This window comes from Phytophthora ramorum (assembly GCF_020800215.1).
Source record: "Phytophthora ramorum isolate Pr-102 chromosome Unknown Phyram_PR-102_s0007, whole genome shotgun sequence".
Classification (NCBI taxonomy): Eukaryota; Oomycota; class Peronosporomycetes; order Peronosporales; family Peronosporaceae; genus Phytophthora; species Phytophthora ramorum.
The window spans coordinates 175,933-201,478 of record NW_027150653.1 but is presented as its reverse complement, the minus strand read 5'-3'; the positions used below and the strand labels follow the sequence as shown (position 1 = coordinate 201,478).

General features: G+C 54.2%; 13 protein-coding genes across 13 annotated transcripts; 5 read left to right on the top strand and 8 right to left on the bottom strand.

Moving 5' to 3' along the window:
- Positions 1 to 101: 101 nt before the first annotated feature.
- On the bottom strand, positions 102 to 3,289 carry KRP23_8083 (uncharacterized protein; the record flags this gene model as incomplete). Its single annotated transcript, XM_067893481.1, has 3 exons — positions 102 to 536; positions 1,488 to 2,877; positions 2,946 to 3,289. 3 exons carry the CDS (start codon positions 3,287 to 3,289, stop codon positions 102 to 104), a joined length of 2,169 nt encoding a protein of 722 aa, XP_067743005.1.
- A 950-nt stretch (positions 3,290 to 4,239) lies between these two features.
- On the top strand, positions 4,240 to 5,004 carry KRP23_8082 (GDSL esterase/lipase; the record flags this gene model as incomplete). The annotated part of the gene is made up of 1 exon (XM_067893480.1): positions 4,240 to 5,004. One exon carries the CDS (start codon positions 4,240 to 4,242, stop codon positions 5,002 to 5,004), a length of 765 nt encoding a protein of 254 aa, XP_067743004.1.
- Positions 5,005 to 5,864: 860 nt separating this feature from the next.
- On the bottom strand, positions 5,865 to 6,107 carry KRP23_8081 (Crinkler effector protein 115; the record flags this gene model as incomplete). Its single annotated transcript, XM_067895784.1, has 1 exon — positions 5,865 to 6,107. One exon carries the CDS (start codon positions 6,105 to 6,107, stop codon positions 5,865 to 5,867), a length of 243 nt encoding a protein of 80 aa, XP_067743003.1.
- Positions 6,108 to 6,989: 882 nt separating this feature from the next.
- KRP23_8080 (uncharacterized protein) lies at positions 6,990 to 7,322 on the bottom strand (the record flags this gene model as incomplete). Its single annotated transcript, XM_067893479.1, has 1 exon — positions 6,990 to 7,322. One exon carries the CDS (start codon positions 7,320 to 7,322, stop codon positions 6,990 to 6,992), a length of 333 nt encoding a protein of 110 aa, XP_067743002.1.
- Positions 7,323 to 7,926: 604 nt separating this feature from the next.
- On the bottom strand, positions 7,927 to 8,781 carry KRP23_8079 (GDSL esterase/lipase; the record flags this gene model as incomplete). The annotated part of the gene is made up of 1 exon (XM_067893478.1): positions 7,927 to 8,781. The coding sequence occupies one exon, from the start codon at positions 8,779 to 8,781 to the stop codon at positions 7,927 to 7,929; it is 855 nt and encodes a 284-aa protein (XP_067743001.1).
- A 1,074-nt stretch (positions 8,782 to 9,855) lies between these two features.
- On the bottom strand, positions 9,856 to 11,538 carry KRP23_8078 (Phospholipase D delta; the record flags this gene model as incomplete). Its single annotated transcript, XM_067893477.1, has 1 exon — positions 9,856 to 11,538. One exon carries the CDS (start codon positions 11,536 to 11,538, stop codon positions 9,856 to 9,858), a length of 1,683 nt encoding a protein of 560 aa, XP_067743000.1.
- A 263-nt stretch (positions 11,539 to 11,801) lies between these two features.
- KRP23_8077 (GDSL esterase/lipase) lies at positions 11,802 to 12,776 on the bottom strand (the record flags this gene model as incomplete). Its single annotated transcript, XM_067893476.1, has 1 exon — positions 11,802 to 12,776. One exon carries the CDS (start codon positions 12,774 to 12,776, stop codon positions 11,802 to 11,804), a length of 975 nt encoding a protein of 324 aa, XP_067742999.1.
- Positions 12,777 to 13,321: 545 nt separating this feature from the next.
- On the top strand, positions 13,322 to 13,747 carry KRP23_8076 (uncharacterized protein; the record flags this gene model as incomplete). The annotated part of the gene is made up of 1 exon (XM_067893475.1): positions 13,322 to 13,747. The coding sequence occupies one exon, from the start codon at positions 13,322 to 13,324 to the stop codon at positions 13,745 to 13,747; it is 426 nt and encodes a 141-aa protein (XP_067742998.1).
- A 1,104-nt stretch (positions 13,748 to 14,851) lies between these two features.
- On the top strand, positions 14,852 to 16,447 carry KRP23_8075 (Phospholipase D delta; the record flags this gene model as incomplete). Its single annotated transcript, XM_067893474.1, has 1 exon — positions 14,852 to 16,447. One exon carries the CDS (start codon positions 14,852 to 14,854, stop codon positions 16,445 to 16,447), a length of 1,596 nt encoding a protein of 531 aa, XP_067742997.1.
- A 1,466-nt stretch (positions 16,448 to 17,913) lies between these two features.
- Positions 17,914 to 19,350, top strand: KRP23_8074 (Sucrose transport protein SUT5; the record flags this gene model as incomplete). Its single annotated transcript, XM_067893472.1, has 1 exon — positions 17,914 to 19,350. One exon carries the CDS (start codon positions 17,914 to 17,916, stop codon positions 19,348 to 19,350), a length of 1,437 nt encoding a protein of 478 aa, XP_067742996.1.
- Positions 19,351 to 19,733: 383 nt separating this feature from the next.
- On the bottom strand, positions 19,734 to 21,158 carry KRP23_8073 (Sucrose transport protein SUT5; the record flags this gene model as incomplete). Its single annotated transcript, XM_067893471.1, has 1 exon — positions 19,734 to 21,158. One exon carries the CDS (start codon positions 21,156 to 21,158, stop codon positions 19,734 to 19,736), a length of 1,425 nt encoding a protein of 474 aa, XP_067742995.1.
- A 1,288-nt stretch (positions 21,159 to 22,446) lies between these two features.
- On the bottom strand, positions 22,447 to 23,865 carry KRP23_8072 (Sucrose transport protein SUT5; the record flags this gene model as incomplete). Its single annotated transcript, XM_067893470.1, has 1 exon — positions 22,447 to 23,865. The coding sequence occupies one exon, from the start codon at positions 23,863 to 23,865 to the stop codon at positions 22,447 to 22,449; it is 1,419 nt and encodes a 472-aa protein (XP_067742994.1).
- Positions 23,866 to 24,376: 511 nt separating this feature from the next.
- Positions 24,377 to 25,377, top strand: KRP23_8071 (uncharacterized protein; the record flags this gene model as incomplete). The annotated part of the gene is made up of 3 exons (XM_067893469.1): positions 24,377 to 24,550; positions 24,626 to 24,961; positions 25,039 to 25,377. The coding sequence occupies 3 exons, from the start codon at positions 24,377 to 24,379 to the stop codon at positions 25,375 to 25,377; spliced, it is 849 nt and encodes a 282-aa protein (XP_067742993.1).
- Between the last annotated feature and the right edge of the window lie 169 nt (positions 25,378 to 25,546).

Genomic DNA, 25,546 nt, shown 5'->3' with positions numbered 1-25,546 from the left:
AAAGTGTGCGCAACGAATACAGTTGGAGATTTCAGCATGCTATGATGAATATGCTACTGATCTGTCTGTTGAATGTGTGCACTACCTTGCGCTGTGGAGGACTATAGCTGCAGACAAGCTTCGATCTGTTGCTGCATCCGTGTTACGTGTTGACAAGAGAGGTCTCCAGTACCTTCTAGGCCTGGGGTGGCACACGCTGCCTCGTGGAGCAAGGTTAGCTGACTTGCATCGAGCGTTCTCAGCACCTCTTGAAACAGGGCGTCTTGATTAGCCACTCCGTTGGGCTCTTGCATCTCGCCGACTGGCGACGGTTGCTGAATTTCCTCCTCCTCGTCCCAGTTGTCCCAGGATTCAAGTGCTGAATTTTGCTTTCCATTAACACCAGATACGGTGAGGGCCTGCTGTCGCTGGCTGTAAAGACTGGCAATTGCAACCAGTAGCTTCTCCTTGCTGCGGTTGCCGCTAGTAGTGCATGACAGCCACATTTGCAGATAAATATCCAGCAAGTTGGCGTACGTTGCGTCTTTGATTTTGGTCTGCGGAGCACCAAAGGTGTCACTGAGGCACTGAACAATTTTGTCGAACTCTTCATATAGTTGGTGAGAGTTCGGGGAATGAAGTAGCATGCTAAGACTTTCTAAGAGGCTGGATTGAGCCTCTGACTTGTTCATCGTGATCCAGCGAAACATGTCGTTGCACAATAGCCACGATAGAATGATGCGCTCCAAACACAGCCATCGAGAATACCACGACAGGCCAAAGTCACGTGGTTGGACATCATCTTTTGCGGTTGAATCCACAGTTTCAGCCACGTAGTGCATCGTCGAGACAACGACCGGAAGCATAGGCACCAAGAAAATGCTGAACTGACGATCCAGTGAGCTATTGGCGCTCACGGTATTTCCCATTTGCGTTCCTAGCTGCAGACTTTGGGGGAGATTTGCGTGCATCGCTCGTAGCGCGCCATCTAAAAGCTGAGTTAGCTGACGAGGTGGATCTGCTGTTCCTCCGAAACAAAGGAACGCTAAAAGCCTAATCTCTACTTGCCCCACTGCTGTTTCTGTATCAAGCGGAAAGCTCTCCGGATTCATTTCCATTGCTGCGATGCCGTCCCACACAATTGTCCAATCCTCTACTAGTTTCTGCGAAAGAGAACTCGAAGCACAGCTACCTAAGGCATCCACACTTTCTTGCAAGTACCGTAAGTGCAGCAAAGTGAACTTCGCACACGCACAGCACCACGGTGTGTCCGCAGAACCGCTCTGAAACTCAGTAGATGAGAGAAATTCCAGCTGATCGGTCCAGACAACTAGCCTCATTAACCCAGGAAGAAGCTGCCGAGAGATTCTGCGAAGCTCAAACTGTGAGGACTCGAATGCCTCTTTCGTGTGAGCGATGCATCCACTCAGAATCTGCTGCCAAAATTCTTGGCTTGAAGCAGGTAGGTCGTTTTGGCCACGATGCGTGTCCACCCAATCGCTAATAACCTGGACAATTGACAGGTTCTCTGGTTCCTCCTCTACTTCATTGTCATTTAGCACCCATGTCGCCCGCTGAGCTTGATCGTGTGCCCACTGAACTGCTTGCAAGTGGGAAAGAGACGTTGATCGTCCTTGTCGAAGATTGGTAGGCACCGGTTTCCACCTCAACAACTCATTGGATTGACAAGTCACAAGACTTTCGCCAAGCACGTTCATAAGGACTTCAATGCTCAAAAGACGACCTTCTCGTTGTTGCCAACAGAAATCAATTGCATCTCTCCGTTTGTTAGACAGAGAAAGTAACATCTGCTCAATCAGCTTCAAGGAGGCCTCGTCAAAGGCCGAATTTGCGCTTGGCTCCAATTCGTCATCCACAGACTTTCCTTGCTGGATACCGCTCAAACCAAGCTTTGCCAGCGCCAACACGACACTGCTGCTCTTTTGACGAACACTGGATGCGATGTGCATGACGTATTTCTCCAGCGTTGGAAATACGAACTTCCAGTGCCTTAACAAGAAGCGTGAGGGGAGACATGGAGCCATCCGAGCTAGGACATCCAGTAAGCCTTCCGCCTCAAACGCATCCAGAAGTTCTGACTCGCTGGTGTTCGCGATACCGTCACTCTCATCGACCTTGTCATTGCGGTTCATGCGGTTTAACTTGCTGATCACTTCCTGGAAAATGAGTAGCCGTGTTGGGGTTTCACAAAGTGCGGCATATTCCACCAAACATCGGGCCGCAAGCTGCCGAACAGTAAGCTGGTCGTGACGAAGACACTGATAAATGGCTGGCTTCAGCGTTTGTACTAGACATCGCGGCAGTTGAGTGAACGTGTGGCGCTCATTCAGCCCAAGTCGATATCTCACTGCTGGCGATTGACGGACGCCCAATATGCCCTTGATATCCTCTTTAACCTGAGAGGTCTTGGGGTTTTCGGGTTGTGGAGATGTGGAGTCCATTTTAATGGAGCGCAGAAGATCTGACAGCGCCAACAAAGCTCCTTCTCGCTCCGTCCACGCTGTCACTTGGGTTTTGTCGGCGCTCACACTTCGGGAGCCGACAGCGACACCGAGCAAACTGTCCATAAACTGCTCGATGTGATTTAGGGATGGAAACTCAAACGCGATGGCTGCTGCATTCTTCGCGCAGTCCTTCCGGATTGCAGACCACAAGTCGGTCACACCAAGTAACAGCAGCCGAACTGCTTCATCAAAGAACTTGACATCAAATGGTGGCGATGACCCCGCACGTGCAGCCTTACTCTGCGATGCTTGCCGGAGTATTTGGAAGGCGAACGTCAGAAAGCGTTGGCGAGCCCGAGGATCCTGAATTCGCTTCACGACTTTATTCAGACTGGAGATAGCAGCAGCATCCCACTCGTTGTCAAGCAGCAGTCTATGGTACACATCGCAGGTTAGACTAGACGAGGCAACACGTTATGAGACCAATACATCACAACACACCCATGCAGCACATCGACAAAGCTCTGAAACTCGGCAACGTCGCGTCCCTCCCAGTCGACAGAGATTTGCTGATCGATCCCTAGAATCACTTTACCTCCTGCAGAATCGGTCGTAGCTCGAAACTTTCGGACCACCAAGTAAAGTAGCAGATCTTCTAGCAATGACTGCGAGTTGTTACGGCATTCGTCGTCGCTATCAAATTGCAAAACAGGAGACTCGCAGCTCAATAGGGTGACGTCTATCTGCAGTTTTTCACTTGATATCCGAGGCTGCAGCAATCGACGAAAAGCTCCGAGCTCCTCGTCGTGGCCTTCAGCTAACAGCAAACGCCGCACCGACGCCATGCAGCTTGCTCCGCTCTTACAGACTGCGACTCCTGGAGGTGAGGGCGGTTTTGCACACGCATGAAACTTGCACATGCATTAATATACATGGGTTTGGATAAAACCATCACCTGCAAGTAGGCAACCGACGACGAATGACGCGATGGCCGTTCAGAAGCGTCTCGTGATGCTGCGAGCGCACCGAGACTGGAAAGAAGGTTTGAAAGCGGGAGTAAAGGAATTCAAAGGAGCACAACTTCAACCGTCCAAAGTCGGGTTAGGCCCAGGTATCATTGGGATGTGGCAGGGGGCCAAACTACGACCGGACATTGTTCACGCACCCCATTTCGTCGTACTGTACCGCGCAACGGTCGCAATCACGGACTGTGGCCTATGCTGTGCCACAGCCTGTGCGTGAGCATGAGAGCAGATCAAGGTGATAGATATCCTGTTCCGCTCGTGATCAGTGATCGCCAAGTCATAAAAAACTGCGGTATGTCGCCAGCTATTCGTGCACATTCGGAAATTCTAGCGGAGAGCATCAAGTGTTTGGAGATAAGTGCTATCGTACATGACAACGCTAGTGATGAGTTGAGCGCATGTAGTCAACTTGCTAGCCAATTATCTGTTATGGTTGTCAGCCTCCTTCCTACAAGAGACTGAGATTTCGAGATAGGCGCTTCCCGGTTGTACACCGTAGCGCGATGTATTTGTTAGTAACAAGTCATGTTCATGTACGTTGTACACACGTTGTTACCGCAGTCACGAACGCACACAAAAACCTACGCATACATGTATCGACCGTGCTAGGCAATACACTCACTGTATTGCCCAGCACGGTGTACTTTGCACCTCACACAATCGAATTTGCCGCCACCAACGCCGTTCTATTATACATGATGCGTGATTTCTTGGTCTGCTTCACACTCGTAGCCTCCCTCGTTTTCTCCGCGCAATCGCAGACGACTGTCATGGTGACTTCAGAATCCCAGTCCAACGCTCGCCCGGTGCTGTTGCTTACGGGAGATTCGCTCACAGAACACGGCACGTACCCCTCGATGCTTGGCTGGGTCACGCAGTTGCAGGCCCGATACACGCGCTCGGCCGATGTTATCACCCGTGGACTCTCCGGCTACAACACGAAATGGTTCCTGAAGTACGTGATGCCCGTCCTCGAGCAAGAGATCAGTACCAGGAGCTACACCGTTCCGTCTCTCATTACGGTTTGGCTTGGCACCAACGATGCTGCGCTGGTAAACGGCAGCAACTCGGAGATGCACGTCCGTATCGAGGACTACAAGGAAAACTTGATCCAGATCGTCAACGGATTCCAGAAGACAGCACCGAATGCGAAGCTATTGCTGATCACCCCACCACACATCGACGACGGTGCCAGAGCCAAGTACGCAGCCGAGCGAACTGATTCCAAGCGCGGTCTCGTGGATCGCTCGAACGCCATGGCGGGAAATTACTCTCGCGCTTGTGTGGAAGCCGCCGAGGCTCTCAAAGTTCCTTTGCTGGACTTGAACGCACATTTCAATGCCATGCCCGTGGCGACTCGAAACGCGATGCTGGAAGATGGGATCCACTTCAACGCGGAGGGCAACCAAGTGGTCGACCAGCAGTTGCAGAGCAAGCTCCAAAGCGAGTTTCCCGAATTGATGACCTCGTTAGATACTTGGCAGGTCCCAGCGGCGAGCAAGTACGTGTCAGAGGACCCGTGGAAGCCTGAATAGGGGATATTGGACGAAGACTGATACTGCCTCACAGATTGACCTAGTGACGGTATCCGCCGTTGATGACTGCGCAAGTAGCGTCCTAATCACCTCAAATGCTTCACCTGGCGTGGTTAAGGTCGTAGTCGCTATGATGGCACGGTTGTCGCTCTTGCTAGAGACCCATAAAAATTCCCAATGGTTTGTCAAGTTCGTGAGAAGTGCCATCACTGGTTCCTCGACGATGAAATCCAATGTAATCAATTCCGACAAAGCCTGGAACTCGGACGCTGATTTCACCTCCCTTTTCACATTCTCACTCCAGGCAAATGATGCAAATAATGCGGAAACTTCTGGGCTATAGCACTCAGCACGATCATATCCGTGCGACCAACAAGATCAATATCGCGACCAGGGACTTCAACGGAGAGGATATTTGCGCTTTCTTCCACACCAAGCACGCAAAGTTTGTTGTTCCTCAAAACATCGCCAATGTTGGCTTCCACGTACTCACGATAACGTCCACTTTGCTGCTCCTCGGTACGGCCCCCTATCCACTCAAACTCCTCAGCTGGAGTCGGACTTCCACCGGTGAATGGAACTGTGTCCACAGGCGCAACCCGAATTTTCAACTCTTTCATAGGGTTGTTTCCCTTGGTTGAACTCACTTCCGAGTGGACATATCGCGTACGCTTGGACAGCACAGAGTGTTCATACAGTTTGTCGACCTTATCGACTAGACGATCCATCCTGGAAGTCTCGCTCGCTGAACCACCAGCCCACCGCCAGCACGTGAATTTGCCTTGGCTTTGGAGCGGTCATGTTGTTGGCTATCAAGACATCCTGAACTGCCCACGTAGCCTTCAGCTGCTCTTCAGTGGTCACCTTTCGAACATCATCAATCCCCCCCTATCCAGTTGGAGAGGAACAGAATCATCGCCTGGCAGCCACGCGCCACCCTCCGTCTTCGCCAGGAAGAGCTGTAGGTTACGGGCAGGACCCTTGATGTCTTCGTTCTCCGCCTTGATTGTGTCCTTCAAGTCATCCACCGAGTCGCTTTCATCTACTCGCACCGAGAAGGCGCTTCCAGCGACACCGACGACGGCACAGAAGAGAGTGACCATCTTTCCTTGAGTCGCGTCAGTGGAGGAGGAGGAGACCTGATTTTCTCGAAACGCCAACGCCGAGGCCAAGGTCGTGCACTACCTTGGATTGGTCGCCAGACCAGGGGGTTCGCTGGACATCTGCAACATGTCCATAACGAACGATCACATTGGGGAGGCCATTCTGAAGACGCTTGCAGAAGGCTGCATCACTCGCATGATCGTCGACGAGCAAAGCGCACTGCAAAACAAGAAAAACATGTCGTGGCTACGCAGATTCAAGGACGCGGGGATCCCGATCAAGACTGGGCGCGTGGCCAGCTTCATGGTCCACAACAAATGGACGATCGTCAACGGTGAGTTTATTTTACAAGGCACGGGCAACTACAGCACGGCCGCGTTCGATGGAGTCCGCCACGCAGAGACATTTGAGACGCGCACGGCTCAGGCGCACCTTGATTTGATCATGCGTGAGTTCGAGCTGCTCTGGGAAGAAGGACGGGTGCCCAGAAATTCTCCATCCCAGAATCCCAGAACAGACGTTTCGTGCAGGGCACGTGTCCTAAATTACGGGTGCTGGTAGGAGAGCCGGCTGACAAGGCTGCTCCCCTGGTCCCCTGGTGCCACAACGCCACACCTGGGCTGCAAACTCTCTCCTCGTTCGTGCATGCTGTAATAATGCGCGACCGTCCGTCGATTCCAGCCCGGGTGCTCCTCGCCTTGAAGCATCGGAATCTAGTGGTACAGTCTCAAGATTTGAACGCTGAAAACAAGAGTAAGACTTCACAAAAAGCAGCTTCGGTATGTTACAAGATGAATTGGTGTCTGCTCTCGTTCGTGTCTACTTCATGCCACTATCAACTTCTAATACATTTCGCTACATTTCGCAGCGTGCTTCACACTTTACAACTTGGTCACACCTGACCGTTGGCGGACGTTGCTCGGAATAATGAGCATGGAGTGGCGAGACGTTCGAGACAGGCTGATCCTCCGGTGCGAACTGTCGTACGGCGTGCTCAATACAATCTCCTCGCCCTGCTCCGGGTCATCGTGCATCACACACAAAATTGATCCGTTGTCGCGACTGGAAAATGGATCGAACCCAGCAGCAGAGGTACCGAACATGGCTACGCGTGAAGGCGGAGGAGGCATCGGCAGGTTCTCAGCTGCCAACGTTTCCATAAGTCGGTCGTAGTCAACCGAGTGGTGGGGGTAGGTAAAATCCATGTACAACATTACTGTGGGAAAAATATTGTTTCCGATCGGGCATCCGTCGCATCGAATCTACATCGTCTTCTAGGTTTTTGGCGTTTCGCAGTTGCTAATGTCGTCTTTGTGTTGCTCGGACTTCGAACAGCACATATGTAGCACTTGCTCGCTCGACTACTGGTACTGAAGTACATCTTTACTGTGGCTCTCGGTCCTAGAGAGCTCTGATGTTTCTAAAGTTCTCACCAAAATCCACAACTCAGCAAGTTTCCCTCACGGAAAGCTACTTCATTTCAAGTAGTGCCTACAGAAGATAAAACTCTTTCTCCGTCAAACAAGTTTCCTCGTTCGATAGTCTTTTCCCCCCTCTTTTACTCGGGGTGCATTTCACGATGTAATTCTGCGGATTGCGGCCAATCCAAGATGAAATTCATTGCAGGAAGCCGTGCTGAATGGGCTACATAGGTGGTGTTTACACTAGATCCACTCAAATAAAGAAATCCCTCGACCACATCGGCTAAACTATCGGGGCATCTTAGATGTTCCCTCTTGGGTTCTCTCAAACCTTGAAGCACACACCTTGTAGGCGCTCTAAAATATATCTATAGTATAATTACACACTCTCTCTCTCTCATCGGTCCTCGTCAGACCCATCCTCTGATGTCCACGGGTCTTGAGCCGCATAATTGCTCGCTCCAGGAAATTGCCACAGCTCCAGCTTCGCTGCTAAGCTAGGGAACTCGTCTGCAATCTTCGTTACCACCTGCAGGTACACGAGCTGGTTGCCCGAAATGTTGAAATGCAGACCGTCGGACGTCAGCAGCAGCGCGTCCCGCGTCGACTCGTTCATGGCGTTGAAGTACGAGTTCAAGTCAAGCACTGGGACCCCGATACTGGCGCCCGTTTCCACGCACGCTTGAGCGTATTTCTTGGCCATGGCGTTCGTGCGGTCGATGGTGCCGTTTTGCTCTTTGGCCATTTCGGCTCTGGCGCTGTCGTTGACATGCGGCGGCGTGATGAGCAAAATATCCGCGGTGGGTGCCGCCCTCCAGAAGCCGCTCACGATTTTCTTCAAATTGTCCTTGTAGGCTTCAATGGGGACGTGCGTCTCCGAGTCGTAGCCGGTTGCCAGTGCAGCGTCGTTGGCGCCGAACCAAATGGTGATGAGGGACGGAGTCGTGTACACGCGCTTCCTGATTTCGCGCTCGATGGTCGGCGCAATGTACTTGAGGAACCATTTCGTGTTGTAGCCCGGGAGTCCTCGCGTGACGACGTCGGCAGTGCGCGAGTATTTGTCCTGCAGCATGGCGGCCCACCCGCTTTTCGCGACGTCGGTGCCGTGTTGGGTGAGCGAGTCACCCGTGAGCAGGACCACCGGACGGGGATCCGGTTTCGTATCTGCGAGCGCAATGACCAGCCAAGCGACGACCGCCGCCGCAGCGAGGAAGCCGAGCAGGAGGCATTTGGCGCGCAGGGTCAGCAGCATGGTGGTGTGGCTGTCGGGCACGAAATGTGATTGTGGGGTGACCGTCGTCTCTGCGCGTCGGAAGATCCATGATGATGCACGAAGCAGGGCAAGTGTCCGGTCAAGTCATAATCTGCGACGGATTTCCAGCGTATGAAGGAGAGTACGGAGTGAAATGGATAAGCGGATTCTCAATGATCCGTTAGTGTGCTTGGCAGCCCAGCCTTGGCTCATCAGGACGTCCGTGGTGCGGGGCAACATGAATTGTACATGTAGCGGTGAAAATGGTGCTTTGGAGGCATCCTGTGGCGTGTCGCGTACAGTGTACTGTTGGGGCGTAAACGTTGGATGTTTCTGGTGGTCAAATCCCTGAGGCGAGGCCTGAGTTCAGTCAAGCAACGCTAACCAATGCTCGGTTCGTCGGCCCAACAAACCGCGCATTTGCTGCCGGCAGCTTGACTGTTTCGTTAGAGCCGCAGTAGCACTGATATATGGGCTTTCAGTGTTTTACTCCCTGAATGTCAAGGCAAGTGGTAAGGATGAATACAATAGTAAGGATGAAGCGACACAGTCCATTCGACTGAGCGGGGGGGGGGCAGATTTGCTCTTGCTTCTGCGAAACCTTACGATCATTTTCGTCACCAGCAGGCCCGCACTGCAGGCAGATCTCAAACTCCTTTTCGATATGACCGTAACCTTCCTAAATGATTTGATACCAGCTCAGTATGATATAATCCAGAATCTAGTACAAAAAGAGCCAGATTTTGTGTGTTAAAATTATATCTCATACAGAACCGGCACTTTAGTACGGATAAAATCTTACTTTAATCGCAAAAGTCCGTACATTATCCTAGATATTGTTGGGATATTACGTCCTACGCATATCTAAAAAAACACAACTGAAAAGCAGCTTCACCTCTCGATCGGCACCACAATGTCACACCTGGGCTGCAAGCTCTCCCCCCGCTCGTACATGCTGTAGTAATGCGCGACCGTTCGTGGGCTTCCAGCCCGGGTGCTCCTCGCAGATGGCCTTGATGGCCTTCTTGCCGGTCTGGGGGCTGGGACTTCTCTCAAGGGAAAAAAATGTGAACTCTACGGTTCACATTTCTGTGGGCCGAGCTTGTCCACGAAGTTCTTGAACTTTTTGGCCGGGTTCTCATCGCCCAACACGTCCGGGTCGACAAGTTGCCGCAGTCCGTCCGACACGAGGTTGAACTGCGGCTTAAATTCCACGGCGTACGGCTCGATGATACTTTTACCGTCGTCGTGCGCCGCCGTCTCGAGCGCGTCGCACGCCTCCAGGAACGTCATGGCGTCCAGCTCGTCGTACGTGCGCTTGGTGGCCTCCATGAACTTCTGGATACGGAAGTTGCGCGCCAGCTTGTTCACCGTGATGTTGTCGGGAGACTGCACCAGCTCCGTGTCCACGATGTTGATGCCGATCTCCGTGTCGCTCGTCATGCTGCGGCGGTTCCAGTTGGCCGAGCCCAGGGACACGTACACGTCGTCCACGATCACCAGCTTGCTGTGGATGTACAGCTCCTTGGACTCCTTGGTCGAGTACAGCTTGAACTTGTCCGGGTACGCTTCCTGGATGGGAGATACCATGTCGTACAGGTACTTGGCGTAACCCGTGTACTCGGCTTCAACAGTGCGCTGCATGATCACGATGAGGCGCTCAATGCTGGGCATCATGTCCATGATGGCCTCCAGCAGCTCCGGCACGAGAATGAAGTACTGGTCCTGGATGAAGATGTAGTTCTGCGCGTTCCGGATCGCCTTGATGCGTGCGTGGAAGATGGACTGCTCGCCCTGCGGCGCGAAGCCGTAGTGTTCGTAGTCTGGGCTGAAGGTGCGGCATAGCTGTACGGCGTGCGTTCCATCTTGGGGAATTTCCAAGGGAACGTCAGATTCATCGATAGGAGGCAATTTCGAGTAGTCTGGGTTCTCGAAGTCAAGCACGTCGTCAACTAGATCCTGTGACGGCTTGGGATCGGCATTCCACCGGTCCAAAAAGTTGGCCGCAACGTCCTTGGAGGCCGGACCCACAACGCGAGCATGAGCGTCCAACCAGCCGTTCCACAGACACTTGATGCCCGTCCGTTCACGCAGCTCGGCCTGATCGTGCTCGACTGTGTCCCAGCGGTCGTTGGTCAGATCCACGCCGCCCACGTAGGCCACGAGGTCGTGGCCTCTACGGACAATCACCGACTTCTGGTGGTGCGACGATGTGGGGAACGGCAGGCGATCATCGTACACGAAGCGCGCAGGTCCGTACTGTTCGGGTGGAGGCAGCGCGTTGATGAGGTCGCGCACCTCGTGGTTCTGCGCACGCTCCGTGAGATTGGACCACACGAGCATGCGCCAGTCAGCGCCGCGCTTCACGGCACCCTCCGCTAGGTCGCAGAGTTTGGTATCAGGCTCGAGCGGCTTGAACGGCACGTTGCATGTGCCCCAGCCCGCGAGGTACACGAGGTCTCCGCGGCGCACCTCCATCATATCGTTGGCCACGTCATTGAAGTAACCAGCAGAGGCGACGTAGAGCTTGACGCGGTTACCGGTCGAGTAGAGCTGAATGCCGTCACGCTGATGACCAGCACGGGACGTGAGCATTTCGCCTTCAGTGAGAAACCAGCGCGTGGGCTCGAGGTAGGGCTGGTCGAAGGGCGCGGTGGCATCTTTCTCGGCTTTCTGCTTGAGGTGGAACGGGTCGACGATGAACTCGAAGGCGCGGCTCAATCCTTCGGTAAGCTCAGTGAAAGGCGAGGACGACATGGTGCTGCTGTCGCGGTTGCGTTAGAGGCGGCGGAATGCGAAATGAAGGAGACTTCCGGCCACCCGGTCGGGCTAATGAGGATTACTACCATCGCGTCGGAGTTGATCGCCAAGGCTGCCATAATAAAAGATCATCTGCGTGAAAATCAGGTTGGCTTGAAAGTGTTGATTGCCACAGCATGCTTGTCTCTCACCGCCAAGCACAATCCCATGATCTCTCCGATTCTCACACGTCACAATATACGAACAACCATGTTGGAACTTCATGCATCTGCCTTCCAGGGGTCTTCTATAGCCCAGGCACTAGCTTCAGGGAGCTGCCACTCTTGCATCGCCTTGTCTAAAGCAGGAAACTGCGCTTTAATGGCATTTCGAATCTGCTCGTCCGCGATCTTGTGGCCATCGGCGTTTAGATGCAGACCATCCTCCAGGAGTAGCGCGTTTCGTGTCGACTCAGGCATCGAGTTGAAGTATACATTCAAATCCAGCACTGGCACATCGAGAGCCCTACCAGCTTCAAGACACGCTCGAGAATATCTTCTTGCGTTTGCATTCGAGTGGTCCACAAGGCCTCTCCTCGAGTCGTTCCGCTCTGCGGCATACTTGATTCTGGCAGTATCGTCGACATGGATCGGGGTGATCAGCAGAATGCTCGCATCCGGGGCTGTCCGTTGAAAGCTGCTCACGATCTGGAGTAAATTCTCCTTGTAGTCCTCGATTGGGACGTGCAGCTCTGGGTTGCTTCCGTCCCACAGCACGGCGTCGTTCGATCCGAGCCAAACGGTGACGAACGATGGAGACGTGTAGGCACCACAGTTGATTTCCTCTTGGATAGCAGGCATCGCGTACTTGAGGAACCATTTGCTGTTGTAGCCCGAGAGCCCACGTGCGATGATGTCAGCTGAGCGTCTGTATCGAAATTGCAGCAGCGTAACCCATCCACCTTTCCCCGGGTCGGTGGCTTTCTCAGTGAGCGAGTCGCCTGTCAGCAGCAGCACTGGGCGAGGCTTGGACGGTAATTGAGAGGCTTCCGACCTCACGGTGTGTAAGAAGATTATGAAGAGAGCGAAGAAGCAATGGAGTGCACGGACAGAGAATGCCATTGGGTTGCTGACAAAGTCGATAAATGATCGGATACTCGACAGCTCGGTGGAGGACGACGCTTTGACCGGGTTCCATGGGTCGCGCGAGGGCGCTTGGTATCTTGGATCTTGTCGAAGCAGATTGCTTGTTGGCATGGGTCTCTCTCTTCCGGACACGGTCAGAGTTGCACATATGCAAGTCGCAGCGTACTGCAAACCAAAGCGTTTGCAAGAGTTCGCTGTGGAGTTGTTTCGCTCCAGACACGATTTCGTATTGGCGCGTATAGGTATTGCGTGATGCTGGAGCGATTTTTGCAATGCTGTTGTTTGCAGATCCTCAGAAAGGATACAACATCGCTAGTGCTCAGCATCGAAAGCAGCGACATAAACCGACATCCGTATTCACGTGACGAAGTTGCTGCACCGCCCTAACGAAAGAGCTGGTACGCTTCACCGTGCACGTATATGCTTGGTGTCCGTGTACCTGCGCGGCTGGTATGGGCGAATACAGTCAGCGCGGGCTTGTTGAAATTAACAAATGCCCGATCCGCCAGCAAACGCTGATGCGGTGACTCTCACAATGACCAAACCAGGATCTGTGCCGTTGGTCCGGCTCGGCTCCCACTTTTCGTTGGTTTCGACGCTTACTCTGGTATTTGCTCTGCATCGCTCAGGGTCTGAGTGTTAACCGTAAAAGAAGCATGCGTCTGCGACTCCAAGTATTGGCGGCCATCGCCACTCTGTTCGTGAGTGCCCACGCCGCGAGCGACTCGGTTGCGGAGAAAACCTTCACAGTGGTTTCCCCCGACTCTAATGACACGCTAGAAGGCTTGTACGTCCAATCTGAAGGCCGCAAGTTCCTCATTCTCTACGACGACTCGAACAAGACCGGGAGCGAAGAATCAGCGGAGCATTCAATCGTTGACGACGGCTCTTCGTACGAGGGTGAGACTTCGTCTGATGGCTCTGCCGACCAAGAAGAACGGGCGGGGGCAATTCGTGTAGGCACCGTCACGAAGAAGGTGAAGAAAGTGTTCCCGAAAGAGTACAACACTCTCTGGAACAAGGCCCTGTACTACTTGTTCCAAAAGCTCACTCCGAAGAACCGCAGGATTCCACCTTCGTAACCCTCACGTGAACCGGAAGGTAGACTAGACCTGTAAGCGAAGCTAATTCACGTATTGAATGCTTGGATCTTTCTCTAGTCCTTACAACAAATCACGGGGGTGACTCAACTTTTGTTTCACGAAACATGGAGACGAATGACAACTGCATATAACACGCCGCCGAAGGATGATTGTTGGTCCAGGGACGACGCCTAGGTGGTCTTCTCTGGCTAGGTTACGCAGGTTAGGCTTCGATACGCCCACTGCGCAGGGAACAGTAAGGGTATCACAGCTAACGAGGTACTATTTGGCATCACCCCTCAACCGGCTCCGAGCTGTCGAAGACAGCCACGAAAACCTGGCATCGAGCCAACTGCGTAGGCCACAACCACATGCTCGTCGGGGACTTGTGACTCAAATGGTCCGACGAGCATGTGGAGACTGCTCTCCGTCGTGTACAATCACCGAACACGAACAACGAACTAGTGGGGGAGTGCTGGCATCGTCGCCTTACTCCGAAGAATCATAGATCAACGCCTCTGCGTACGCAAAGCTAACCTCGCTTACAAGCCTGAAGAGACTGGTGCTATTGAGTAGTATGATATCTCAGCCTGTAAGTTGTGCAACCGGTGGATCAATCGCCTGCCTGCGTAGTGTGGCTGGAGGATAGGAATCAAACCCAGCGACTGCTGAGGCGTCAAATCAACACAAGTACGCAGATTGACAAGGCTGCACAAGGAAACACTGGCCTTGAATCGGTCATCGACGCCCTTCTGGTTCGGCGACGGTGATTTACGCGCATAGACCGGTGGAGCTCCGTGCCAAGAGCGTGCTTGCCCGCGTCCAGGTCGGTATAGCGTGCGGAAATCCAGCAGCGTATGATATCCCAACTCGATGACGGCCGCTTGGCGATTGCCCGCGGAATAGCCCCCCGCCATCCGCCAGCGAGTCGTCTCAAAACAATATGGTGGTCATTTCTGCCGCCGCCTCATAACTGAACCCACATCTCGTCGCCTGCTCCCATTGGCCCATATCCAACATGATTTCCACACGCAAGAGATCTCCCTTCATTCCTGCTTCTGCCGTCTCGAGCTCAAGTGTCCTGCTTCTCCTCCTCACTCAGCCATGGACGGACTCAGCCGCGCGTTCCACTTCATCGTGGACCCGTTCCAGAAGGAGCACAAGCCCGAGAAGGCGGCCACCGCGCCCTTCGACCAGCCCTTCCTCGAGCCCTCGCGCTGGTTCCTGACCCGGGAGGAGCTGAGCACGTCGCGCGACGGCTACGAGCGCAGCGGCATGCACGTGTACTCCAAGGGCAACCGCGTCAAGCTGTACGCCGCGTCCGCCGGCTACTTCAATGACGTGGCCGACGACATGCTGGACGTGCGCCGCGGCGACCTCGTGTACCTCACGGGCTGGGGCACATGCAACGTGCCGTTCAAGCCCCACGAGCCCGACACGAAGCTCTGCGACCTGGCGGAGGCCGCCGTGAAGCGCGGCGCCGACTGGCGCATGCTCGTGTGGTCCAACGTCACGGAGCGTGCGCAGAACCACGAGGTGCGCGACCTCATCAACGCGCTGCCGCCGCCGGAACAGTACGGACCTGCGCGCTTCGTGTACGACGACCGCCTGCCGCACGCCACGTCGTCGCACCACCAGAAGTCGGTGATCGTGCGCAAGGGCCGCGACCTCGTGGCCTACGTGGGCGGCGTGGATCTGACCAACGACCGCTGGGACACGCTCGAGCACGACCAGGCCGAGCTGCGTGAACGCACAGGCATCAAGTGTCTGTGGAACGGCTGGCTGGACGCCCACGCAAGGATCGAGGGCCCTGCTACCAAGGACGTGGCCTGCAACTTCCTGGACCGATGGAACTCGGACGACAAGCCGTCGCAGGACCTCATGGACGACCTGCTTGACTTTGAGAACCCAGACTACTCGAAACTCCCGCAGATCGACGACTGTGACACAGCCCTCGACATCCCCGAGGACGGCACTCACGCCGTGCAGTTGTGCCGCACCTTCAGCCCGGATTACGACCACTACGGCTTCGCGCCGCAGGGCGAGCAGTCCATCTTCCACGCACGCATCAAGGCGATCCGGAACGCGCAGAACTACATCTTCATCCAGGACCAGTACTTCATTCTCGTGCCGGAGCTGCTGGAGGCCATCATGGACATGATGCCCAGCATCGAGCGCCTCATTGTCATTGTGCAGCGCACGGTGGAGGCCGGGTACACTGGTTACGCCAAGTACCTGTACGACATGGTATCTCCCATCCAGAAGGCGTACCCGGACAAGTTCAAGCTGTACTCGACCAAGGAGTCCAAGGAGCTGTACATCCACAGCAAGCTGGTGATCGTGGACGACGTGTACGTGTCCCTGGGCTCGGCCAACTGGAACCGCCGCAGCATGACGAGCGACACGGAGATCGGCATCAACATCGTGGACACGGAGCTGGTGCAGTCTCCCGACAACATCACGGTGAACAAGCTGGCGCGCAACTTCCGTATCCAGAAGTTCATGGAGGCCACCAAGCGCACGTACGACGAGCTGGACGCCATGACGTTCCTGGAGGCGTGCGACGCGCTCGAGACGGCGGCGCACGACGATGGCTCCAGCCTTATCGAGCCGTACGCCGTGTCGGACAGCGCGGCCTTTGACTTTGTGCCGGACGCTCTGCGCCAGATCGTGGACCCGGACGTCGAGGGCGATGACTGAGCGCGCCCCAGACTGTGACGTGGTGGATGATGTGTCTGTATAGCTTTGGCTTTTAGTGCTTCCTCTCTCTTGTGTTGAGAGGATAGCCCAATCGTGTTCATCGGGTGCGATTGAGAGTAAAAAAGAATGAAAACACCGTTTGGATATGCACGTTGAAGGTGTTGAAGTGACGTTTGTGCGTGGAATCGTATGTGAAGACTTGTCAGGGATTTGCTTACTGCAGGACGACTACCAGAAGCGTTTGCTTTGTATCTTCCTTCTGGTGCGTCCTGGTCCGCGTGGAGATCGGAGCGCCAGCCTTCGAGTGCTTTTCCGGGGACCAACGGCCGATGAGAGCTGCTTTGGACTCCCCACTTCGCACCCTCCCCGGCGTGGCGCTAGCACCCACTTCTGCGCTCAGTCGCCCACAACGGCAACAAGGGCCAGTTCTTTGGCATCGGAGTTTATGGTGGAGCCGCGAAGCTGTGGCGAGGGAGGCCGAGCCTCCGTTCGAATGAACCAGCTCCGTGCTAAGTGGTTGCTGACCATCTCGTCATGCGGCTTTCGACATCTTCGTCCGGGACGTCACGGTAATCACCAAACTGCTGCTAAACTTCGCAGTGTAAACACCGCGCTGAGCTATAGTTGGTGTTTCTCGGTGGCTTCTTCATCTCGCCCTAGTTTTTCTGGCCATTTCGTGTGATCTGGATGGAGGGCCTACGTGGGGTGACGTCAAAGCGGGGGATCAGAAATTCACGCGCCGAATCGCGGAGTCACCGACGATGGGTCCATTTCACCCGGGATTTACGCTCTACTGAATTGATTTCAGCGGAGTTCAGTTTAGCTCTGGAAGCTCCGATCTTATCTATAGCGTAATACTTGGTCGCTGTCCTCCCTTAGACTTTACCCTTCCGGCAAGAGCTCGTCAAGGGTTCTCGAACTGTTGGTAAGACTTGACGCTAGTTGAATCCGGCCACTTCAACCAGTGAACGAGGTGGCGGAGTCATTTCTACCGTTTCGCATTCTTGCGTCTCCGCTCAATCGCTAAGCGCTCTGCAGGACTCTTCCGGCATGAGCTCAGTGATGACTCGGTCGCCTGTCCTTAGGGGCCTAGCACTGAACTAATTGCAGGGAAACGCGAGGGCTTTCACCGCTCGTCTTCCCGTTGAAACGCTGGGGAGGTTGGTCAATCCTCGCAGCTTGGTTTCAAGGTCGGCTCGGTTGGAGCGCTGCTGTGGTAATTTAACTGCAGACACATTCTCTTTCGCATGCGTTACATGACGCACTGGTCTTTCGGTTCCCGTTGCGAGCAGCACCGGCATGCATGAGGCAGGGGGTGGAAGATCACCGGCTGCTGACCTCATCCCAGCTTCCCGGGCTTGCAGCGTCGACTTTCTTCGTTTCTTTCTCGCTCACTTTCAAGTTGGCGTCGTTTCGAGTACCCCCAAAAAATAACCTGCCCCACCTCGACACTACTGCTGGGCACCATGATTGACAGCACCCCCAAGGAGCTCGAAGCCGGCAACTATGACAACCAAACGTCACCGACTTTCAAAGGAGACCGCAAGTCCATCGTCGGCGCTTCGATCCCTCAGCTGCTCCTGATCTCCATGCCTCGCATGGCTGTCCGGATGGCGTGGTCAGCTCAGTGGGCCGCACTTGGACCTTACCTTGGTACCATGATGCCCAAGTACGCCGTGCAACTCGCCCAGATCATCGGCCCTGTTACCGGCATCCTCGTGGCCCCTGTCGTTGGTGCTTTCAGCGATCGCAGCACGAATAGATGGGGTCGACGTCGACCGTTCCTACTGTACGGTGCCGTCACCAGCGCCATTTGCTGGACTGCCATGGGCTACACCCGTCAGATCGGAGACGTGTTCGGCGACACCGGTAGCGGCAAGAAAGGTGAAGAGACCAACCGATTCTGGACCATCTTCTTTACCATTTTCTTCTACACGTGGATGGACATCACGGTGAACGTTGTGCAGACGCCACTGAACCTCATGATCGCCGACTTCGCCGGTGAACGGCAGACCCTTGGTGCTGCTCTTGGCCAGGGATGGTCCACGCTGGGGTCTGTCATGGTTTCCGGGTATATCTACCTGTTTGGAGCGGCTCACCTGTCGTTGCGCTGGTTTCTCTTTATGCTCTCGGCCGTGATGGTCTTCACCGTTTCAGTCGCGTGCTTCTTCAGCCAGGAGAGGCCACGAGAGAAACTCGATCAAGTGACCGAGTCCGCTTGGCTGAGCGTCAAGGGTGCCTTCGAATCCATCTACCACGGCTTCAAGAGTCTACCACTCGAGCTGCTCAAGTACTGCGTCGTGGTATTCTGTGTCATGTACGGCTTCTCCGCCTACAACGGCAACAAAGGCCAGTATTTCGGCATCGAGGTCTACGGTGGAAGCCCGAAAGGCGCCAACATTTGTGCGCCTGATTGCTCTGATGCCCAAGACGCGTACAACCGTGGGGTTCGTGTTGCTGGGGGATACGCAGACCTATGGTTTAGTCTAGTAGGCTACGCCTACTCGTGGGTGTTGCCGTGGCTTGTGAAGCGATTCGGCGCCAAGTGGGTGCTCTCAGTCGCGCTGATCCCTCAGTCCTTGCTCATGGCTATGGCTTTCACCACCACAGTATCAGTCGACGTCACGATCGTTATCCTCACCACAGTCACGCTGACCACGGTATTCGCGCTCAACGTGCCCGTGATCATTCACGTACTAGGGCACGAGGCTGAGATCGGTGTTTATGTGGGAGTGCTCAACGCAGCCAATTGTCTCGGACAACTTGTCAACTTCTCCATCGGTGCTGCAGTTGTTGGTACGCCTATGGGGTACAAGCTGCCGGTCTTCCTCGGTGGGGCTACGAGCTTCCTCGGTATGCTCTTCACTATTTTCCTGCTCAAGATCAAAATGTTTTCCTTGTAAATTGCTGCTGCAGGCCATACTTCACGTAGCAAACGTAAAACAATAGCCGCCTTGCATTCTTCTGTGTGAAAATTAATGAGTACCTCGAACTACGGTAGGTAAGCTTAGAAAAGGAATGAAGAACTAAATACTACTTCCAAGTACGTCTCGAGCGCTATCGTGGCAGTGTGCCACCGCGGGTTTACACTAGGCAATACTGTACAAGTGCAAAAGCTCAGTTTTCAACTGTACTCTAAAGAGTACCACGTCCGTGTGAAAGGGAAATATGTTGCTATTTTATAAGGCGTCGACTGCGACGCTCACTGCACGCTGAACAATATCTGAAAACGAAATGGACTAGATGGCGTGGAAGGGTGCTACCGCTTCCGTCTGGTGGTCACAGCTTACATGGAGTACATCTTCATCTTGAAGAAGAGCAGGGCCGTAATGAAGCCGAGTGCGCTCATGACACCGCCAAGGAAGACGGGCAGCTTGTAGCCGAGAGAAGTTTCGACCAGCCCGGATCCGATAGCGAAGTTCAGCAACTGTCCGAAGCAGTTCGCCGAGTTGAGAGCTCCAACGTAGATCCCGATCTCCTCGTCTTCGCCGAAGACGTGGATGATCACCGGCACAATGAGCGCGAACCACACTGCCTGCGTGATGCTGGTGATCGCCACGACGAAGACGTTGAAAGTCACGCTGCTCGTCCAGGCCATGATCATCAGGAAACTCTGCGGGATGGTCGAGATCGTCAACACCCACTTCACGCCAAACTTGTGCACCAGGAACGGAATCGTCCACGAGTAGATGTAGCCGACGATGTTGAACAGCAAATCAGCGCGGCCACCGGCGATGCTGACGCCGTGGTTGTAAGCGTCCTGCTCCGGGGTGCACGGGTCACAGGTGTCGGCGTTCTCGGCCGAGCCGTTGTACACCTCAAAGCCGAAGAACTGGCCCTTGTTGCCATTGTACGCCGTGTAGCCGTACTGGACGAAGAAGAAGCAGACGCCGTAAATGGCAAGCACACCGGGGAGCGTGCGAACGCCATGGTACACGGAAGCGAAGGCGTGGGCGATGCGCTTCCAGGTCGACACGGCGTCGACCTTGCTGGGGTCCAGAGGAGTCTCCTTGCCGAAAATCACAGCAACACTAATGCAGATGAGCATCGTACCCGACAGCATCCACATGAACTCGTGGAGAGTCTTGTGAGCCGCGCCGAAGAACTCAATGTAGCCGGCGACAAGAATCGAGCCCAGAGTCGACCAGGCCTGGCCCAGAGCAGCACCGGTGGTTTGGCGATCACCGGCAAAGTCAGCAACGAGCAGCATAGCCGGCGTTTGTACGACGTTGACGGTGATGTCCATCCAGAGGTAGAAGAACACGGTGAGGATCGACGTCCAAGAGCGGTCGGTCTTCTCGCCGTCTGCGCCGTCGCCGTGGTCACCAAGAGCTTCACCCATGTCGCGAGTGTAGCTCATGGCAATCCAGCAGATAATGCTGAGGACGCCAGCAACAACCAGGAAAGGTCTGCGACGACCGAACTTCGAAGTGCTGCGGTCACTGAGAACGCCGATGCTGGGGCCGACCAGCACACCGACGATGGGGCCGATGAACTGCGTGATCTGCACAGCAAAGTTGGGCAGCATCGTCGACAGGTACGGGCCCAGAGCAGCCCACTGAGCCGACCACGCCATGTTGATGGCCATTCGCGGCATTGAGACCGCGAGCAGCAACCAGATTGGCGGGTGAGAGAGCGGAGTCTGCTCACCGCCGTCTTTGCCAGGCTTGGGAGAGCCTTGAAGTTCGTAGCCTTTCTCGACGTCCGCCATCTTGGAGTGGAGCTGGAACCTTGGAGTGGTGTGGGCTCAAGAGCGCAAGTTGTAGAATGAGAAAGACCGAGAAGACCGTGCGGTGGTGCTTTGAGTGGATAAACACACCCTTGACGTTGCTGGTTATCTCCACCAGCCCGTTCGGTAACCATCCGCTGCAGGCGAAAAAACAGCCATCCCGAGTCCCAGCCGCACGAGCAGCGACCCACAAAGTGCAAAGCTTCTGCTATTGTGCTTGGGTAGATGGGGAGCGGCTGGTGACTTTGTGACTTTTACACTGCAGAAGATCACCACTCAGTTGATCTGCTTCCCAAGACAAACGACTTGCAAGAAGCTTCAGGCGGTGTGTTTGGTGGGGCGTTTACCAGAATTCAAAGCACCAGAATGTTTCTATTAGACATGGTGACCAAGGCTCGTTTGACTGCACCTTGAACCGCGGCTTCGTTTCGTTGACAAAGCGTCCTTGAACTTGTATTTGCTGAAAGGAACTCCCAGCTGATTTGTCTATTTGCGCCTCCTCTGCCAACAGTGCGCGGTGCTGTGCCAGCACCGCGGTCAAAAGCTGGCACAGATTGGGTCGCTTGTGGTAAAGTTAGTATGCGTCGCACCAAGATCCTAGTGGTAATGAGGGCGTCAGTTAGTATTAATATGGGCCGCATCAAGCTCCTAGGTTGAGAGGTTGCACAGACCGCGAGTGCATGTATGTATAATGCATGCATTTCGCATGAATGCAAGTTTTGATAACTTAGTTGATCGATGAAGGTGTCGCCATTTACTTGCCAAACAAACGATGCTCACGTGTGTCATCTGATTCGTCCTGTTGCTGCAGATTAAAAATCGTGGTGCCACATTGAAGTGAGACCCTGGGCTATGCTCGTTAGTCCGCAGCTGAATTGTCGATTCCAGCGTTGTGGGCGAGCAGAAACTGGATTCACGCGTGCTCTCGCCCTCTTGAGCAAGCAACTTCAAGCTCTGTTCCCGCCAGCTCTTTAGCTTAAGAACACCCGACAATAAGAACGGTGCAACTGAACTACGGTTGTAATGCTGGGCGATTATGCCATGCTCCAGTTCTTTCGCGGTGCTGGAGCTGGTCGAAAACTTCAACGGCAATACAGCCTACCGAAACCACGCATCATTGATGTGGGTAGTCGATTAAAGCATCACCCGCAAGTTTACTCCGTCGTCTGGTTATCTACACTTACTGCTCCTTCAATTCGGCTCGCATACACGTGTGCATGTACGCATCAATATCATGGTTTCGATACGCATCCACTAATACAGCCCACTACTACATGCTGTACATTTTCATCTTGTAGAAAATCAAAATGGTCAGGAAGCCCAGGAAGCTGGCGATACCTCCGACGAACACCGGCAGCTTGTATCCGAGGGACGTTTGCACTAGCCCCGTGCCAATGGCAAAGTTGAGCAATTGGCCAAAGCAATTTGCAGAGTTTAGAGCCCCAACGAACACGCCTATCTCTTCGTCCTCCCCAAAGACGTGGATAATCACTGGTACGACGAGCGCGAACCACACGGCGTGCGTGATGCCGGTCGTAGCAACGACAAAGACGTCGAACCCAGGACTGCTGACCCACGCCATGGCCGAGTAAAGGATTTGAGGCACCGTTGAAATGGTGAGGACCCACTTCACGCCAATCTTGTGCACCAGGAACGGCATGGCCCAAGCGCACACGTACCCCACGACGTTGTAAAGGAGGTCTGCTCGGCCGCCAGCAACGCTAACGCCGTGGTTGTAAGCATCCTGTTCAGCACTGCATGGGTCACAACTGTCTGCGTTTTCAGACTCTCCGCCGTATACCTCAAGCCCGAAGAATTGGCCCTTGTTGCCGTTGTACGACGTGTAGCCATACTGCGTGAAGAAGAAGGCGACCCAGTACACTGCAAGGACACCAGGAAGGGTGCGGATCCCGTGATACACCGCAGCGAATGCGTGCTTCACCCGTGAACACGACGACGCTGCTTCCACATCATTCGGAGATAGCGGTGTTTCCTTCGCGAATACCACAGCGACACTGACGCAGATGAACATGGTCACGGACAGCATTCCCATGAACCAGTGTAGCGTCTTGTAAGCAGCCCCGAAAAACTCAATGTAGCCTGCAATCAAAATCGCACCCAACGTCGCCCATGCCTGACCAAGAGCTGCGCCCGTAGTCTGGCGGTCTCCTGCAAAATCAGCGACCAGAAGCATGGCCGGGGTTTGAACGATGTTCACGGTGATGTCCATCCAGAGGTAGAAAAATACAGTTAGGATTGACGTCCACGTGCGATCGGTCTCGTCGCCGTCAGTGCCGTCGCCGTGGTCACCCAAGGCTTCGCCCATTTCACGCGTGTATCCCATGGCAATCCAGCAAACGATACTGAGTACTCCAGCCACGATCAGGAACGGTCGACGTCGACCCATTTTCATGGTACTGCGGTCACTGAAGACGCCCACACTTGGGGCCACGAAGACACCAGCGATAGGACCGATGAACTGAGTAATTTGCACAGCAAACCGCGGGAGCATCGTCGACAGGTAGGGGCCGAGTGCCGCCCATTGCGCCGCCCAGGCCATTTGAATTGCCATCCGAGGCATGGAGATGGCCAAGAGCAGCCAAAGTGACGGGTGAGACTGACCGCCATCTTGAACACTGCCGGGCTTGGGCGAAGTGTGGATGTCGTAGCCTTGCTCGTAGTCCTTCATCTCCGGCACGAAGTATCGACAACGGGATTGACAGTGTTTGAGTCCACCGGGGGAAATTGGAGAATGACAATCGGGACCAGCTTGTGAGGTCGCTGACATCGCTGAGCAGGACCGCCCTGTTAAACCTCGTTCCTGGATGGTAGAAGCACAAGTTGAAGTGGAAGACAGATCCCGCTTGAGCTCCGCGTGACCGCAGATTAACGCGACTAACAACACGTTGATGAGTGGTTCCTCTTGAAACGAGACCTCGTTCACCAGTCGAAATAGTTGAGCTGGCCTCGGTGTTAAGGTGGTACATGTAGCAGTTGCAGTTGCAGTCGTCGAGTTGACTTAAGTGAGAATTAGTGCTGATACAACTTGCTGCATATTGTGCAAGTCGAGACAACACAAGCCGCGCCTCCAATGTCCTGGACCCTTGTCAGGAGTCGTAGAGTCTTCTGGAAATCTAAACAATCGCCTATCACTGTTGTGAAGAGACGCTCCATATCCAAAAAGTGAGCTGCTAATCACCATGGCGTTCCGCTGCGCTGGGAGTCCGCTAGACGAAATGAAGAGGCTGGAGAAGTTGCGTGAGCAAGACCCGGAGTCTGCAGCCAACTTGGTGGCCAACGGGAAGCTCCTCGTCGCTTTTACCCACGACGGGAATCTGCGTGCACTTCAATGTGCAGCTGAGCAGCTAGAGGAGGTACGACGACCTGCAACCACTTTCTTCCTTTTGTTTGACGCGGATCATGTCTTGACTGATACTCACTCATGACAGGGGCAAGTGCTCATGTTTTATGTCGTGCGGATGTTCCGCGAGGCCTGCTCGACGAGGAGACTGGACATCCTGCGATTCCTGCTGCTCAATGGATTCGACCTCCAGCAAAGTTACACGCGAGATGCCTTGCACGGGGTCATTGAGAGTATTGACAGTCCGCAAAGAGCTGATGCTGTACAACCCCTCATTCGGTTTCTCCTGGACGCTGGCGTCGACGTCAATTGGCAGAGGAAGTCCGACCTGTACACGGCACTACACGTCGCGTGCTGCAAGAACTTGTACCCCATCGTGTACTTGCTCGTTCTGTACGGCGCCGACGTGAATGCCATCGCTGCGGTGGGTATTAAAGTGATACAAATTGAGTGCAAATATCGCTAGAAATGCTAACGCTGCTTTTGACTGCGATGCTGCAGGATGATGCCATGCCGCTCGCGTGTGCAAACAAAATTGGCGACACGAGCACTTTATCAGAAGCTGAACAATCGCAGAAGGAAATGCTCGTGTCCTTTTTGGTGGAAAACCAAGCACGAGAGACCTGGAGAAGGCAACCACGTCGAGTTACTCCAGCAGCGTCGATGAGTGCGAGCTCGCCCAGCCCAGAAGCTGGTGAATCTGCAGTAAGTCCAGTCAAACGACCGATCTTGAGCTTTTCGAGTAGTTTCGGTATCCACTGTAGCATTGACGAACCGACAGACAACCAGCCCCAGGAAGGTCTCCGATTTGACACATCGGACACCTCCGAAAGCCTGTAGGCGTTTGCAATTAGGTGGTTTCACCAGCACCCGAGAAATGAGATGCAACAGAAACAAAAATACAAACTTGACTTGTTCAAGCTGTCCTTTAACCTGTGTCGGTCTCTTGCTTTTCATAGCTCAGCATTCTTTGCATCTGCGCGGCTTCATCGCTAGAACTTCTTACGAA